Source organism: Patiria miniata, unplaced genomic scaffold (genome assembly GCF_015706575.1).
Source record: "Patiria miniata isolate m_02_andy unplaced genomic scaffold, ASM1570657v1 HiC_scaffold_13, whole genome shotgun sequence".
NCBI lineage: Eukaryota > Metazoa > Echinodermata > Asteroidea > Valvatida > Asterinidae > Patiria > Patiria miniata.
The window spans coordinates 10356965-10372625 of record NW_024037051.1 but is presented as its reverse complement, the minus strand read 5'-3'; the positions used below and the strand labels follow the sequence as shown (position 1 = coordinate 10372625).

Genomic DNA, 15661 nt, shown 5'->3' with positions numbered 1-15661 from the left:
TCATTCTCTGTATCCGACTGTGGAACTTAGTGCCACCCAGGCATGACAACATGAAGCAAGATGCCACAGCTGCCGTGCGTTAGCCCCATCATCTTCCTCGAGCTGGTGTATCCAGGTGTTGCGAGGTCGGCATCTGCGCCTTATCGATATCCAAGTTGGATATACAGCTGAAGGTGAGCTGACTGATCACGTTAGTTGTTCAGCACCCTTTAGATTTTGAGCACTTTTGCTTCAAGATAACAAAATGCACAAATTACAAATGATGGACTGTATTTAAACTGTAGTGTAAGGATGGTGCAAAAGTTGCAAACTATGTAGGTACATGTATATCAATCATACATTTTCGAACAGAAGAAATCTCATGAACAATACGAAGTGTTTAAAATGTTAATTTATTTTTTATTCAACACATTAGGTGTCAATCAACGGAACATTTTTACAGAATTGGAGTACAGCTTTTAAGTACATGTAGCATCTCAAGCCACCGTGAACTGTATACAATGTATATGTCTTTTCGTGGCAATGGACTACAATCCTGAAACGGGTGTTAAACAGGGACAGAAATTGCATTTACTACTGCATGGTACAATGTTAGTCATTACATCTACTTAAAATTGGTTTGAAAAAGAAATTCAATTAAGTTGTGGTTAATTTCAGTGTAAAAAGGGATTCCCCGGATATTTGGTTTGGTGAGGCAAATGGTCTGCATTAACGTCATTAACATCATTATAACATCAACAAATTCAATTTAAGAACCTAGAACAATGTTTTCACGGGAGACTATTTTTTTTTTTTGCAATCAATTTTTCCTTTTCTTTTAGGTTCATTGTAAGAGTTGATATTTAAACAAACATTGTTATTGAACTCAACTAAGCGGGGCTGGACTAATTCATAATGGAGCCCAAATAGTACTTGAGCTGTATGGTTGCTATGGGAATTGCACATCAACATTTATCATGGGAAAGCTACTGCTACAAAGTATCTCAAGGCATATATCGCACTCTGAAAAAGGTACAGTACAGTACAGTACAGTACATGAATACTCCATGTTAGAAGATCATCAGCAACTGGCTACTTTGACAACTAACTAGCAATGTGGCCACGTTTCATGGAATTGCTATGCAGAAGATATTGCTGGGCCCAAGTTGAAACGTAATGGGAGACTTTTGAGACGTTGGTGGCAGCTAACAAACCGGTCCTTTTCTACTGTTTGAGCTCTTGGTTCTTGGTTGGTTCATCTCCTAAATACTCCGCGTGGGAGTTTATACAGGAGACCAGAAAAACTGGGCCAAACCCCTTCTCTTAGCGATAAGTGTCACTGGGTTCTTTTACGTGCATTGGATTACACAACACACGGGACCTACGGCTTTACATCCCATTCGAAGGAGGAAGTCATTTTGAGCATGCGTGATTTGCTGAATCATGATGTGAACAATTGAAAAGGACCGGTGATTTTGCTGCCGCCAAGCTCTCACAAGTCTCCCATTGCATGCAAATTTGGGCGGTTGGCCTAATTTTGCTGAGCAAATATTATTCTGTACTTAGCATGTTCCTCTGCATAAGCAGCTTCGCAAAAATGGCCCCCTTAGGATTTCATCACTACTTTCACAATTTGCAGATTCGCGTTAGCTCAGCATGGTTTACATCTTACGATAACCATTTGCATACGACTGTTTGAGGTACAATTTCTGTAATACCTTAATATTTTACATGTCCTCACACACTTTAGGGCCGACATGGTCTTTTCCTATTGAAAAACAGTGAAACCGAAGTTTTTTAGATGGACAAAACTGAACACGAATGGCTTACTTTAAAAAGTATGCAAATGTAGCATTTCCCAAGTTTCTCGCGGACATGGCATGCTTCAGAGTTTGACTAATAATAAGCTTGATATATACTCTAAATTGCATTCCCATTATATCGGCAGTTATTTCGACTGAAAGAAATCAAACTGAAAGAAACAAATGAAAGTTCAAACAATGTTACAATTTGCTTTTAGGAAGCAACATCTACACTTGAAGTAAAGCCTGGTTGCGCTTGAAAAACAGGGACTCTCTTGTGCTGTTTCTACAGGGCCTTTTCCACTATCCAAAAGATTCAGGAACCCCTTTGTTACAACTGATAATGTAGTAACCAACAGATAGTGTATCACCAACTGATAATGTCACACAAATTGACCGATACTGTATCACTAACCGATAATGTAACAGAAATTGACCGATAGTGTAGTAAATGTTACTACACTATCGGTCAATATTTGTTACATTATCGGTTAAGACCGATAATGTAACAACAATCGACTGATAGTGTAGTTCATTTTTACTACATTATCGGTTAGTGATAGAGTATCAGTCAATTTGTGTGACATTATCGGTTGGTGATACACTATCTGTTGGTTACTACATTATCAGTTGTAACACCCCTTTCATCACACTACCAAGAATTCAAGGGTAAAATCCAACCCCAGTCAGAACCAGGGTTGAGAGACTCTCTCCATGTAGATAATCCAAAATCTACACCGATCTGTGTACAACTTGTCAAAGTGTGAACAGTATGCATTGTCTAACCATGTTCAATACGGTGGACTTGTGTTGATTTCACCCTGGGTAGGGGAGACCATAGTGTGAAAAGGCCAAGCTATTACCTAAGAACCAGTTCAAGTTGCTGAAACTTCAGTGTAGCCTCTTCCAAACCATCTTTGCAAACGGACACTAACCAGACCTCCGGAAATTTCACTGAGATCTGGTCAAGTTCTTTTAATTCCTTTACGTCAGTTCATCTTAAGTTTATCCTATCAAAAAAAAATCTTGCAAGTTTTAGGCCTTTCGAATCACATACTATCACATAGCAAATATCAAAAAATTCATTAACTCTACTGAAATGCATAGTCAGATCAGACTGTCGAATCAATATGTACAAGAAATCTCATGCAACAAAGTATGCATTGTAATTAAAATAAAAGGGAAGTATTTAGAAATACAATTCGTTGCTTGACAAAAATAACAGCTACATTACATTTGTTAAAAGCAGTTCATAATTTTGTAACTACTTTACAAATTTAAAATCTTTTGAGGCATATTCTAAGGTAGAAGCTCTTTTTAATTGATTAAAATTTGTATCCAATTCCCATCCCCCAAAAGGAGAAAAATACAATTCAAAGATGTTATGACATCAATTGCGTTTGCAAGACAGATTTATTTTGCTGATATACTTTCTGCCTTTCTAGATACTCCACAGCTTTTTTTTTTAACTGTCAATGAATATGATGATTTAAAAAAATGCACCCTTTCCAATGCACCTTATTTATTTGATTTATATAAAAAACATATGGGCAAGCAGGTTCACTAGTGCATGTCTGAATACGCAAAATCTATCCAATGCATTTCAAAAGTTACTTTTGAAATTAAACTGGTAGACATTAATTTTTAAAAAATCTAATTTTGTTTTTTTTTGCTTTAATACAAGCATGAGTCTGAAAATGAATACTGCACAACTACATGTCACAACCACTTTTTTTTTTAATCCAAATAACATTCCACACCCGAGCCCGCACATGAATCTATCAGTTGAAACAAGAAACATGTTGACAGCTTTACTGTACAAGGCAAAATTTAACTTTATGTTAATTTTACACCAACTAGCAATTCGAATCTATGAGAGGATAACATAATACATGTACAGTAAATATACATGACAAGTATCGTCCAATGAATTCATCCCTACCTGTTTCTTCAATGGCCCTGGATTTTTGTCCAGAAAACTCACATTTCATGGCTTGGTTTTTGGCCCCCCAAAAAAGGGCCAAAAAATTGATCTTTTAATCTCATCAAATGCCAAACGGTTTCAAACTCCAGCACACATATGACTGAATACAAATTCAAGTCAACACACTTTATTATCTAAATACCCTGCTTAGGAGTTACAACCAAACACATTTTGGCACAGCTAAAATACATCACTAACCAAAAACCAAAAACTTATCCTTCTTCAAAGTACTCCAGTACTATATTTTTTTTTTTACAATTTTTAAATAGATAAGAATATATTTTCATAATTTAGAAATCTAAAAATACTATTTTTTTTTTAAATTGAGTTGAGCTTGTTTTGTTCAATTCGGATGAAATTTGCATAAAACATGTTAATGCATACAAGGTTTCTCTTATTATAACGTTAACTTGCATGAAGATGAAATCCGAAGTTTAATTACTCTTAAAAATTTATTTACATATTTGGCAGTTAATCGCGTTCAATGTAATGTCATGAGCTTGACACTTTACATGAACATTTTTAATACACCATCTCTAACAGACTACCCGTTTCGTTCAATGAATTGATCCAAATGGTTGGTAGGTATCGCTACCATCAATGCCACTGTCCGTTGTCCATCACACCATTTTGCCTTTGTGTCTTTTCAGAGGGTCAATCGCTTGAACTTTGTCAGCCAAAACAAAGAAACTATCCCCAGCTGTCCAACAACCATAAAATCTTTGTTTTTATAGATTGAAGTCAGGTTACTAAACTTCTTCAATGAGCGGGATTTTTCTAGTCTTTTTTTGAACCCAGAAAATATTGTAAAAGCACCCGCATTTGCTTAAAATATGGCCAACAGTATGGAGGACGAAAAGTGGAGGACACAAATTTGACTCTGCTCTTCTGCTCTGAAAAGCAGATGGCCACTTTTCGGCTGCCTGAGTAAAATCTGCGTTTCCGGTATCCGAAAAGCAGAAAAGTACATGTAGAATACACAGTTGTTGTCAAAACGTTTGATCCACTTTTCTGCTTTTCTGAAAGGAGAAAAGCAGATGGCCACTCTTCGGCCGCCTGGGTAAAATCTACTTTTCAGTTGGCAGAAATGAAAAAGGAGAGAATGGAAAAGTCGGAAATGTTAAATCTGATTTTCTGCTACTTGAGCGAAAGAAAAGAGGAAAAGTAAAATAATTCTGCAGAAAAGCAGAAAAGTAGAAAATGCATTTTCGCAAAACGTTACATCTGCTATTCTGATAGCAGAAAGGCAGATGTCTACTTTTCGTCCTCCACACAATAGGCTAAAAAAAAAAAAAAGTCTTAGATTCCTGATACACGTCATTCATTCAAGAGCTGTTCCATTTTCTTGCCCAATGGCAACCCCTCCTTAATGGTTGGGAACGGAAGAGCCAAGAAGTACTTTGGTTACAAAACTAACGATGGCCGACGCTGGTTGTTCCATCTCATACTCGGCAAACAGATGGCACTGGTTGTCTGTCTTGGAGCCCGGCTTGCGACTCACAAAACCAAAGATCCTGAAAGGACGTGGAAAGAAGCAAGAATATTCAATGAAGATACAATGACCAATCCAGGAAGTGAATGGTTGATAAGCATATTTCTATGCAGAAGCAGTAGTTGGCAGTGAATACTTGAGGAATGTATCTGAACGAGAACACGTCTTCAGTGGTGCTCGTTCACAAACTCCATAATATTTTCCTTGCAGGGCACCTAGATTTCTAAAGGTCAACTTGTCCCTATTGTCACCCTTTGTGTTTTGTACCCTACAAGGAAACGTGTTATGAACATATCCAAGTATGTACAACCAAATTTCATCTAACGATGCACAAAACCCACAGCGTATATGTATTTGCGTGGGTGCAAGGTGTATTGCGGCAACGACTTTAATAATATTTGTTCGTCTCTTTTTGTAACCGGTGGGGAGGTACTTATGTACCGAGTTCAACAATAAGCATAAGTACTTCACAAATTTCATCAGTTGTCAACAATTAACACATGCACTTACCTAGCCTGAGATTCCTCACTTCCATCTTTCCTCTTCCATCTACGCAAGTACATAAAGAAAAGAGGAATGAATGCATAAATGCAACCATAGGCAGAAATATGGGAGCACCTCCACATGTGAGCAATTCACTGATCAGTGGCCAAGCAAGAGTTTAACTAAAATTTGCGAGGCCACTTTTTCAATGTGCTGTTGACTTCCTGCATAGATAGTCTGGCAACATATGTTCCTGTGGTTCCGCAAACGCACATACATTTGGGTTAGAGACCCACCGATTAGTTAGTGAGTTTTTTTCTTAGCAGCACTTGAACACTGAGAATACAGTGTTTATAAAATAGTTGGTGTAGGGCAAAACCCAAAACTGAATTTACATCATCCCAATGCAAATTAAGTTAGGCTGGTATAAAAATATGTAAGTCTTACTTTCTTGAGCCCGAGTCCATGCCACAGTACAGAACAGACTGAACTGGATAATGCCTTCGAAAGAACACCCTGCATTAAAACAATTAACACAAAACAAATCAAATCGCAAAAGCATTCATATACATGTAAGTCCAGCAGGTAAAGTAAGTAAAGTCTGTCACGAGCCAATGTGGCCCATCAGGCGTTTATCTCCGTTTTCAGTAGCATGAAACGACTGAGAATATTTCTACTCCCCCTGGATGGGATGCTAGTCCATCGCAGGCTACTCCCCAGCTAATGCCGGTACCCATTTATACTCCTGGGTGAAGAGGGGCAAGTGGGGGTGAAGTAGCTTGCCCAAGGACATATTGCCAGCAGCTGGATTCCAACTCCTGACGCTCTTATCATGAGTCACGAACCCTAACCACTAGGCCACCCCCCAAGTTTAGCTGGTAAACAGATTCAAAAGTACAACAATGCACAAGAAAAGTGTTTTATTTGAAAACAAATGAGTGTGTATGTACAATGTAACAAGTGGTTTTATGTGGAGCAGTTTTTTTTTTTTTTACACCACTCTGTGTGCATGGTCATGAAGATGGGTTGTTACATTGACAAACTGGGGAACCGCCAACAAAGAGCTGGGTGGCTCAGGTGGTAGAGCACTGGTACGGCAATCCGGAGGTTGTAGGTTCAAACCCCACTCTAGTCAATTTCTTGGTTCAATACTCTATATATGCACCAGGCAGTTTCCCTTCCTGGTTTATTTGACGATTTGGAAAGTTGAACAGATTAAGAGCCTTATTATTGAGGACATTCTATCTTCAGGTTAACTTTGCATTTGAGATGAAAGTACGTGTAACTTCAGCTTACACTCTCTGGTTGTCTGTCAGTGTAACTCCCTTCAGCGAGACCTTGAAGTGAACTACGACCTTCTTTGGTTTATCCTTGAGGTTCACCAGTCGGTTTGTGGCCTCTCGTATGGCGCTTGGGCCAGTCAAAGATTCCATCTCCATGGTGGCCAGATATAGAACGTTACAAGCTGAAATTGATCGGGAGGAAAAAAACAGCATCCCTAGCAAACAGATCTTAGAAAACAAGACAAGGCAAAATGCAATTGATTTAGAATGGCCCAAAAAGTTTGTAGAATAAGTGAAAATCAGTCAAAGAGTTAGGTAACCAATCTACACAAAGTTGCAAGACTTTGCGCACGTTCAGAATAAAATTAATTGTGCATACTTCGTGCTATACGCGTGCTAACCAGTACGTACTTGTTCTACATAACCCCGAGGACAGACACACAAAGGGAGAACAACAGATCCTTTCAGTCCTCTGGAGTTGGTTCTTTTGTTCAAAACGGTCCTCTGTAGTAAGTTTGTGTGCTTAGCAGTGTTGTAGCGAGACCGGATAGTCCGAGACCGAGACCAAGACCGAGACCTGAAGTTGCGAGACCGAGACCGAGACCGAGACCAGCCCCTTCAAGGCGGACCGAGACCGAGACCGAAATGGTCCGAGACCGAGACCGAGACCGGGGATAATAAATAACAATTATCTAAATAAACAACAAGACACTAATTACAGCTGAACAGTCTGTCCTTGAGATGTTGATGTTCATGGGGATGTGAAGGAAGTGATTGGAAGTTAGGAATCACTTGTACCTGCTTAATTGTGTCATGCGAGTGCTCTTCGTGTTTGCTTCATGCCATAAATTACAACATGGCAACAGAATTTGTTATTGTCACAATCAATTTGAAAAAATTGGAAACAACCTAATTTAAAGAAGGGGAAAACCTTATTTGATGAACTCCATATATTTTTGCCACTTTTTTAAAAATATATTTTTTAAAATATTAGTTGACTACTATAAAGTGTAAATCTGATGAAGAAACTCTAACTTAAAGAGTACGACAATTTGTACTAGTTTTTACAAAACTTGAACATGTTGAAACTTGACAAAAGTAAAAAGTTAAAGGTGGATGTTTCATCTGTTATAGGAACTCGGACCCTAAACTCCACAGCCACCCCTTGGTTTCAGCAATGACCACTAACAGATATTTAAATGCAACTTTAATTTTACATTGGACCTCCTTGTAAACCTGATTCGAAAAAAATTTGGAGCAAGAAAATATTGATTCATTTTTTAAAATGTCAGTCATGGAATATAGATTTGTACATGTAGACCAAAACATTGAGAGATGGTAGCCAGATATGGATTGGTCTGCCCCCCCCCCATCCCTCTTTGTGATTCTCCTTCCAACCCTGCATGTTTGTGTGTCCCCTACATGTTTGTTTCTTGTTCCTCTGTCATTTACCTCTGAAGAAGGCCTGGCTAAGGCTGAAATGTAATGCCACTTTATTTTTGTTTAATGTCAATAACGTTACATATACTATAGAAGATTGATGAACCATATTTGCCTGATCTATCTTCTGCCCGCCGTCATCATCGTCATTAGCCTATTTGAGAATATGGCCGACACAATAGAAGGGCGCTGTCACAAACTGAATGTGATGGGTGAGATGTACTTTTAGGATTCATGGCTCAGTGCCCACGCCTCTCTGTGTTTTGTACCGTGCCATCGTATCGCCAGCATCAGCTACTTTGCTGGGCAATTTACTTGAATATTTTAGTGATTAACAAGTACGACATGTTGCCAATTTATTAATAGTTTATTGTGATGGCCGTAAACAGCATATAGCGATTAATGGAACACAATTCTTCTCGACTCATGCAAATGCAATTGACATTTAGGAAGGAGACAAGGCAGGCAATTAGACTCTATTTTTGTGTGTACATGGCAGTAGCTCAATTTGTGTTTATCATGATGAAAAGATGAATACATGGCGAGTCAAAAAGAAAGTGACCGTATGATAAAAAAAAAAATGGCACGCTCCATTTTGTAAAAAATATAATTGGGATAAAGAACATGTTATTGAGTAGTAACTGTGAACATTTCACGTAATTTGCATACTCTATTCCCAAGTCGTGTCTATTTTAATAAAGATATCACAAAATTCAGCTGTCCACCACTAATACCAATTTAACGGTCTACGAATTGATGAATATCCATTTATAAATATAATGGGAAAAAAAAAGTTTTCCCGCCTCCACGAATAAAGGAAAAATTGAAAAAGAAAATAGAAAAAAATCACCAATATTTCTAGGGAAAAAGAGTTGAATTGTTCCCCATATTCAAAATACAAAATCTGACGGTAAAAATAATGTTTCAGTCTTGATTCATAAGATTTAATTCTCAGTTGTATTTGGAATCAATGAGGATGGCTATAAAGTGCTTGTTTCAACAGATCATCCCACAATAAAAACGAGAAATATAAGAAGAGGAGCAATGGTTATTGGACTATGCCTCACTCACTAGAAAGTGAAGAGAGACATGTCCATTAGCATCACACTGCAGTCACATTTGCCCTAAACTGATTCTTTGCTTAACCCTAAAAGGGCCGGGGGCGGAATCCACCCCCCTCCCTTTTTGGCTGGTCTCGACTCGAGACCAGCCAAAATATCGAGACCAAAGGGGACCGAGACCGAGACCAAGACCAAGACCAAGACCAAGACCGAGACCACAGCTCCCGAGACCGAGACCGGCAAAAAGTGGTCTCGAGACCGAGACCGAGACCGGTCTCGAGACCTACAACACTGGTGCTTAGTCTATGGGAGAGCGTTATATTACAGGGACAAAGGGAAACACAAAGCATTGTCCTTGGGAGTATAGTAAAACAACAGTGTGCGCGGTGTGCTCCGTCCACAGGGCTCTTAAAAAGTAGTAAATAAGTGCCCTCTCTCGTTTGCGCACAGAGCCCATTGTCCCTTTCCTTTCTCTCTTTTTCCCTGTGTAAGATTTCCCTCTATTAGGTGCAGGGATCCAAGAAATGAAAAGGTCGTTGTAATAACAATGTAGAGCCTAATTTTCATTGTAGCAAATTTACATGCGAAGCAAAAATCAGCTGAAAACAAGTAACAAACGATACACATTGTATGACTTTTGTGGCTGGTAATCTGTTTTCGGTGAGCCAATTTTTTGTGCGCTGAACAAATTGCTGTGCTGTCCTACCTGCACCCTGAGATAGCAGAGCATGTGCTGACTTGGGGTCGATACCACTGTCTGCAGCATCCACCCCTGACGGATCTGTAATAGGAACCAAGTATATCATGTCTTAGATACAGTCAATTCACTGAATGCACTGGTGTACGAAATGAGTTTTTCTTAGGAACACATTTTGTGCAATTTTCCACTTCCCTCTAATGTATGAAAACTATTTCACATTCCTTTTTGGTTAATTTCATTGACATGTGCATTTCTTTAAACTTTAAAAAATGTCCATGCTTTACTGGACAACTGAGGTCGCTGTTGCTGTGATGTAATTTCAGGAAGACACTCTTCATTCTATGGTTTTCTGTTCAAATTGTGAACCCAAACAATTGCTCACTGAAATTTTTTTTGAGAAATGTTTGCTCACTGGCTTACTGCCATGTACTGCATGCACAACAATCACCACAGATTTTACGACAGCAAAATATCCGAAATTCTGGTAACTTACAATGCTAAAACTGTTGTAACATTGAGGTTTCTGCCTGAAATGACATCACACTTTTGCTCATTCATAAGGTAATTCGCATTAGCATAAAAACCAAACAGGCACCAAAATACCCTTGAAAACTGAAAAAACGAAAATTGAAAATAAGGTTAAATTGAATACAAAGGTGCATTTTCAAGGATTGCATTAGAAAATTTACATTGCATGGCCCTTTCAATGAGCTGCCAGTCAGGATTACCATGCAACTGTCAAAATTGACAATGAGCTGATTAAAATATTCAGAACATCATGTTTGCATCAATGTACTTTTTTCAAGGTAACTGACTAGCTGATATTTGAAAGATTTTTCAGATGCAATTAAAATGAGTATTCCTCACAGAAGCTTTCCAGTCATGCATGTAATGTGATTATCGACCAGACTGTAGCATTTGACACACACACACACACAATATAACCTTGAACTTGACACAATTAAAATATGCCTGCCAAGCCGGTAAGAGGCTGTGTTTCAACTGATAATGTAGTAACCAACGGATAAGGTATCACCAAACGATAATGTAACAACAACTGACTGATAGTGTAGTACGTGTACATTCTACTACATTATCTGTCATTTTTTGGTAACATTATTGTTTAGTGATACAGTATCAGTCAATTCATGTTACATTATCGTTTGGTGACACGGCATCCAGGCTGTGCTAAAACAAACATGGCCTCCCAGCCATGGATGACATTATGGGACAGTGTAACAGACCTTATGCATAGCAGCCATATTAGAGGGCAATGCCTTTGTTTTTGCTGGGATATGCATGAGGGAACCTTTTGTGTATTCATTGTTACTGAATTAAAGCTATAGTCCATCATTTGCAGCTATCCGAAAAGTAACTGGCGTAATTATTGTTGAAAAACATACTTGGTTGAAAGATAGTAAGGGGACTAAACTCCCTGTGAAATTATTCATTCTGGAAAGCTGTCATTTTGAAGTAATCAACGAAAGAAGGCCTTTCTAACGGTGCGTCTTAAGACATGATTCAGCAACTTTTGATTTGAAATTGAGATCCTAGAATGCTCTTTTTCTCGGAATATACAGCTGAAGCTGAGCTGAAACTTCATCAGGTTAGTTGTTCAGTATCCTTCATTAGATTTTGAACACTTTTGTTGCTTCAAGCGAACAAAATGCACAAATTACAAATGATGGACTACATCTTTAAAATAACAAATGACGCCCTCTAAGATGGACGCAACGCATAAGGTTAATATATATTAACCTCATACCATGACAATTAATACCTGATTCTGGTAGTTGGAGTTTACACGGCAATGCCAGCTGCGTCAGTGTGTGCTGGTAAATCAGCGCTGATAGACTGCCAAATATAGGCTCGTTAGCACAACCTTTGAGACGAACACCTCGCGGATTTGGCTCGATCAGGAAGTGACGTACAAGTTCACTGGCTGGGTCAGTAGCTAAAAGAAAAGACAAGAAAAAAAAAAGTTAAACAAATCATTGTTAAACTATGGCTCAATATACTACAGCTAAGATGAGCTAAGAGACTTCCTTTAAAAGAACGTGACATTTACAAGTTAAAAGTTGAAGAGAATACAAAAATGTAGCAACATATTTTCCCAAAGGGTTTTAACAGAACACAAATTCTAAAATGGAGCTTTCTCTATTTGTGATTCTCCTTCCAATTGTTGTGTTACAACAGTCCGACAAGAGTCGACTTGATGATGATGTGTTACAGATCAAAAGAAGAATTGTTATTGCCAGTAGAAAAATGCTCACATTTACTTTGAGAGTATGTATGCTCACTACATATATGTCTCTTCAAAAACATCAACAGCCCCTCAAACACTGTGAGGCATGCTGCACTACTGCTCTGTGCCCCCACTCTCGATCCCCTTACATCCAATACATATGAAATAGAAATGGTGTTTCATATTATCCTTTTGACATATTTAAATGTTTCCCCTTTTATTAATTAGTGATCAACCAAAGATGTGTTTAAAGACCGTGCTAAAATCTGCAAATAGGGTGCCCGTCATTTTTGGTTGGGTAGTCAGATCCCGGTACCAGCTCAGCCCTTTTTACACTGTTCATTAATGAAGTACCGGTACAAAGCTTGGTGCCTACCTTTCTTGCTAGGTGGTGCATTGGGCGGTAGCTGGGCAACCTTGACAGCGAGTCCAAAGGCGCCAGGAAATGAGTTGCTGTCTCGGACTACAAACTGCCCAGGACACTTGTCTTTCAACATAGTGATGGCTGGGCAAATGACAAGTAAACAAAAACACTTCTAATGAAACCGACTCGAGAATGTAACAATATTAAACACTTCACAAACATAAAAAATGAGATGAGCAGCATTGCTGTTGAGTAAGGGAAGAATGCGAAATGACACCTCAAGGTTTGACATGGTTTCACAAGTTTTATGTGGTACCTCCGGGTTCAACCGAGGAGTTACCACTTGTTTAAGTTTACATTCTTCCACAACCAATAACCATCACTTATTTTTTGATTTGTTTTTCTACAAACAAATTTTTTTTCTATGTGCGCATCTGAGAAGAATTTATAGTAATTGCAGTTTTAAACAATGTAAAAGACTAACCTTCGTCTCTGGAGATATGAGGTTTGTACCACCAGGCAGAGAGATCCTTCACAAAACGCACCTTGTCTACACTGGTATCTAATGCAATAAAAAAGCAAAACATAATAATAAAACATGCTTTATCAGAGATTTTGGAAAATGGCAACATGATACAAATTGGCGTGTTCCTGGCCACACATGAATGAAAATAAGGATACCAACTGTCATCAAGGCTACGCTGACTGAGACATTATGTTGACACCTCTGGTTTTGCTAAGAACCGTTTCACTTCTAATCATGTATCTACAAACCCAGGTTTCTTGTCCCTAGCCCTTAGAAAGCGCAGAGTAACCCAATATTAATGTTTAATTCCATGAGATCGAGCTAATTACTTCTGTCAAGGAGTTTTTCGAAACCACGGTCACATCTCCAAAAGATTTTAAACCTTAAGGAACTCCAGCTCAATATGAGTCCACATTCTACACATAAGCAGGTCAAACTTCAGAGAATTTGCTTTTGTTTGGATATTACATGCTTCTGGATGACTCTGAATCCACGGATGAAGCCAGAACTGGAGACAAACAGTGGTTTTGGCAACCTCAAGTATGTGCTAAGATGCAAAGGATGGAATTTGCATCAAGGAGATGTAAATTCAATATTGCGTTTTGCCCTCCACTAACATATTTTACTGAATATTGAATAATATTGAATTTACATTTCTCTGAAGCATATTCCATCCCACAAATACATTGCAGGATGGATCAGCCAGCCGACCCCGGCAAGCTCGGTGGTTGAGTGGTAAAACGTCTGCACTAGTAAGCAGGAGGTCGTGGGTCAAGACCCACCCAAGTACACTCGTGATTTTTTTTTTCGTACAAGTTTTCGGACAACACTGAGTATACGGTGTTCATAAAAAAACATTAGTGAATGGCAAAACCCAAATACTGAAGATGTATATAAATTTGTGGAATCCACCTTACCAGCAAGCGAGAGGGAACTTGAATACGGTGAGGGCTGCTGCATCAAATAGAAATTGGACGGAGTGGTACGGCCACTTTGGGCTGGCCCAACACTGCCATCTGATGCCTTCCGCTGGTGAGCAGAACGGGCTGGTAATATCCCTTCACTACATCAACGAAATTCAAAGAAATCAGAAAATAAATCATCCTCTGTACAAAGACTTTGAGACTACATTTGGTCTACAGTGTTTATATTTGATAGATTCAGTGGAAAAATAACATCAGTTCATCGAGGTGGGTTGCTGCGTGCCATGGAGAATTATTTTGGTATTGAACTTGGAACTTAATTCGCCATAGCTTAAAGGGAAAATACAACATTTGCAAACATCAAAAAATAAAACTACCAAATCATTTTGAAATACCTTGCTGGACTGTTAGTGAATGACAGTGTAAAGCATCCTGTAAAATCATGGCACCTGGTATACTGTCATTTTCAAGAAAAGTGGTATTTTTGTATCAATTTCCAACGCTGGTCGGCCGACCAGCGTTGGAAAAAAACTGTTTTTTTTCAAATACTGGCCCCAATTGACCATCACACTTGTTTGCAATCGATTGCACACCTATGAACGGGTACAAGCCAGCTAGACTGGTTTCCTGACCTTACAATTCCCCAATGTATGTAAACTGCTCTGTTTCTTCTTATATGAAGTCAGGGAACCAGACTACAGGAAAATGATTGTTTTTCTTGGTTTTTATAGCATTTTCGAACCCAAAACCTCAAAAAAGTCAGTGTAACTATATTTGCTATATATTTCCAACCCCCAATTCCATCCATTTCTGAAAATTACAGCAAAAGCAAATGATGTATATTCCCTTTAATAGCCTCAACAAATAGGCCTACACTCCACTGTCCTTGTAAGTAGCGAGTACAGTGTACATGTGTCTAGCACCTAAAAGGCTTAAAGGTGGCAGACTGGGTACAGTTGTAATCATGTCAAATTACCAGTTAATCATGGATCAAATCACAAGTTATTCACATGGAAATTTGCAAATTTGTGACGTGCAAGCAAGTTTTATGCTGTGAATTCCAAATCAGAGCTGCCAACATTTGCATCTTGCAATCAGGGACATTTTGTACAACAATCGGGGAGATATTTAGAATTACATTCAACATAATAGGGAAAAAGTTTCCATAATCAGGGAGATTTTCGAATTTGTTCATCAGAACATGGAAAGATGGGTTTATTTTCAGGGAACTTTCTGCAGAATCAGGGAGAGTTGGCAGCTCTGCCAAACAGATGAGCAATTTCGAATCTGGAAAATTTTGCCACATTCATGCAAATGAATGCAGTACTATACTAGCCTCAAACTGAATACGTCTAAATTGCCTTCTCTTAATCAGTTTC

General features: G+C 38.6%; 1 protein-coding gene across 5 annotated transcripts in view; it reads right to left on the bottom strand.

Moving 5' to 3' along the window:
* Positions 1–3116: 3116 nt before the first annotated feature.
* Positions 3117–15661, bottom strand: part of LOC119721241 (tensin-like) — a 74096-nt gene continuing 61551 nt past the window's right edge. For all 5 annotated transcript variants that reach the window (XM_038191211.1, XM_038191214.1, XM_038191215.1 and 2 more), the window contains 9 exons: positions 14277–14422; positions 13318–13395; positions 12846–12974; positions 12005–12178; positions 10231–10305; positions 7037–7205; positions 6188–6256; positions 5768–5806; positions 3117–5279 (listed from right to left, as the gene is read on the bottom strand). In XM_038191211.1, the coding sequence (XP_038047139.1) occupies positions 5132–5279; positions 5768–5806; positions 6188–6256; positions 7037–7205; positions 10231–10305; positions 12005–12178; positions 12846–12974; positions 13318–13395; positions 14277–14422 (1027 nt within the window). In that variant the 3' untranslated portion in view covers positions 3117–5131. The remainder of the gene's footprint in view (positions 5280–5767; positions 5807–6187; positions 6257–7036; positions 7206–10230; positions 10306–12004; positions 12179–12845; positions 12975–13317; positions 13396–14276; positions 14423–15661) is intronic.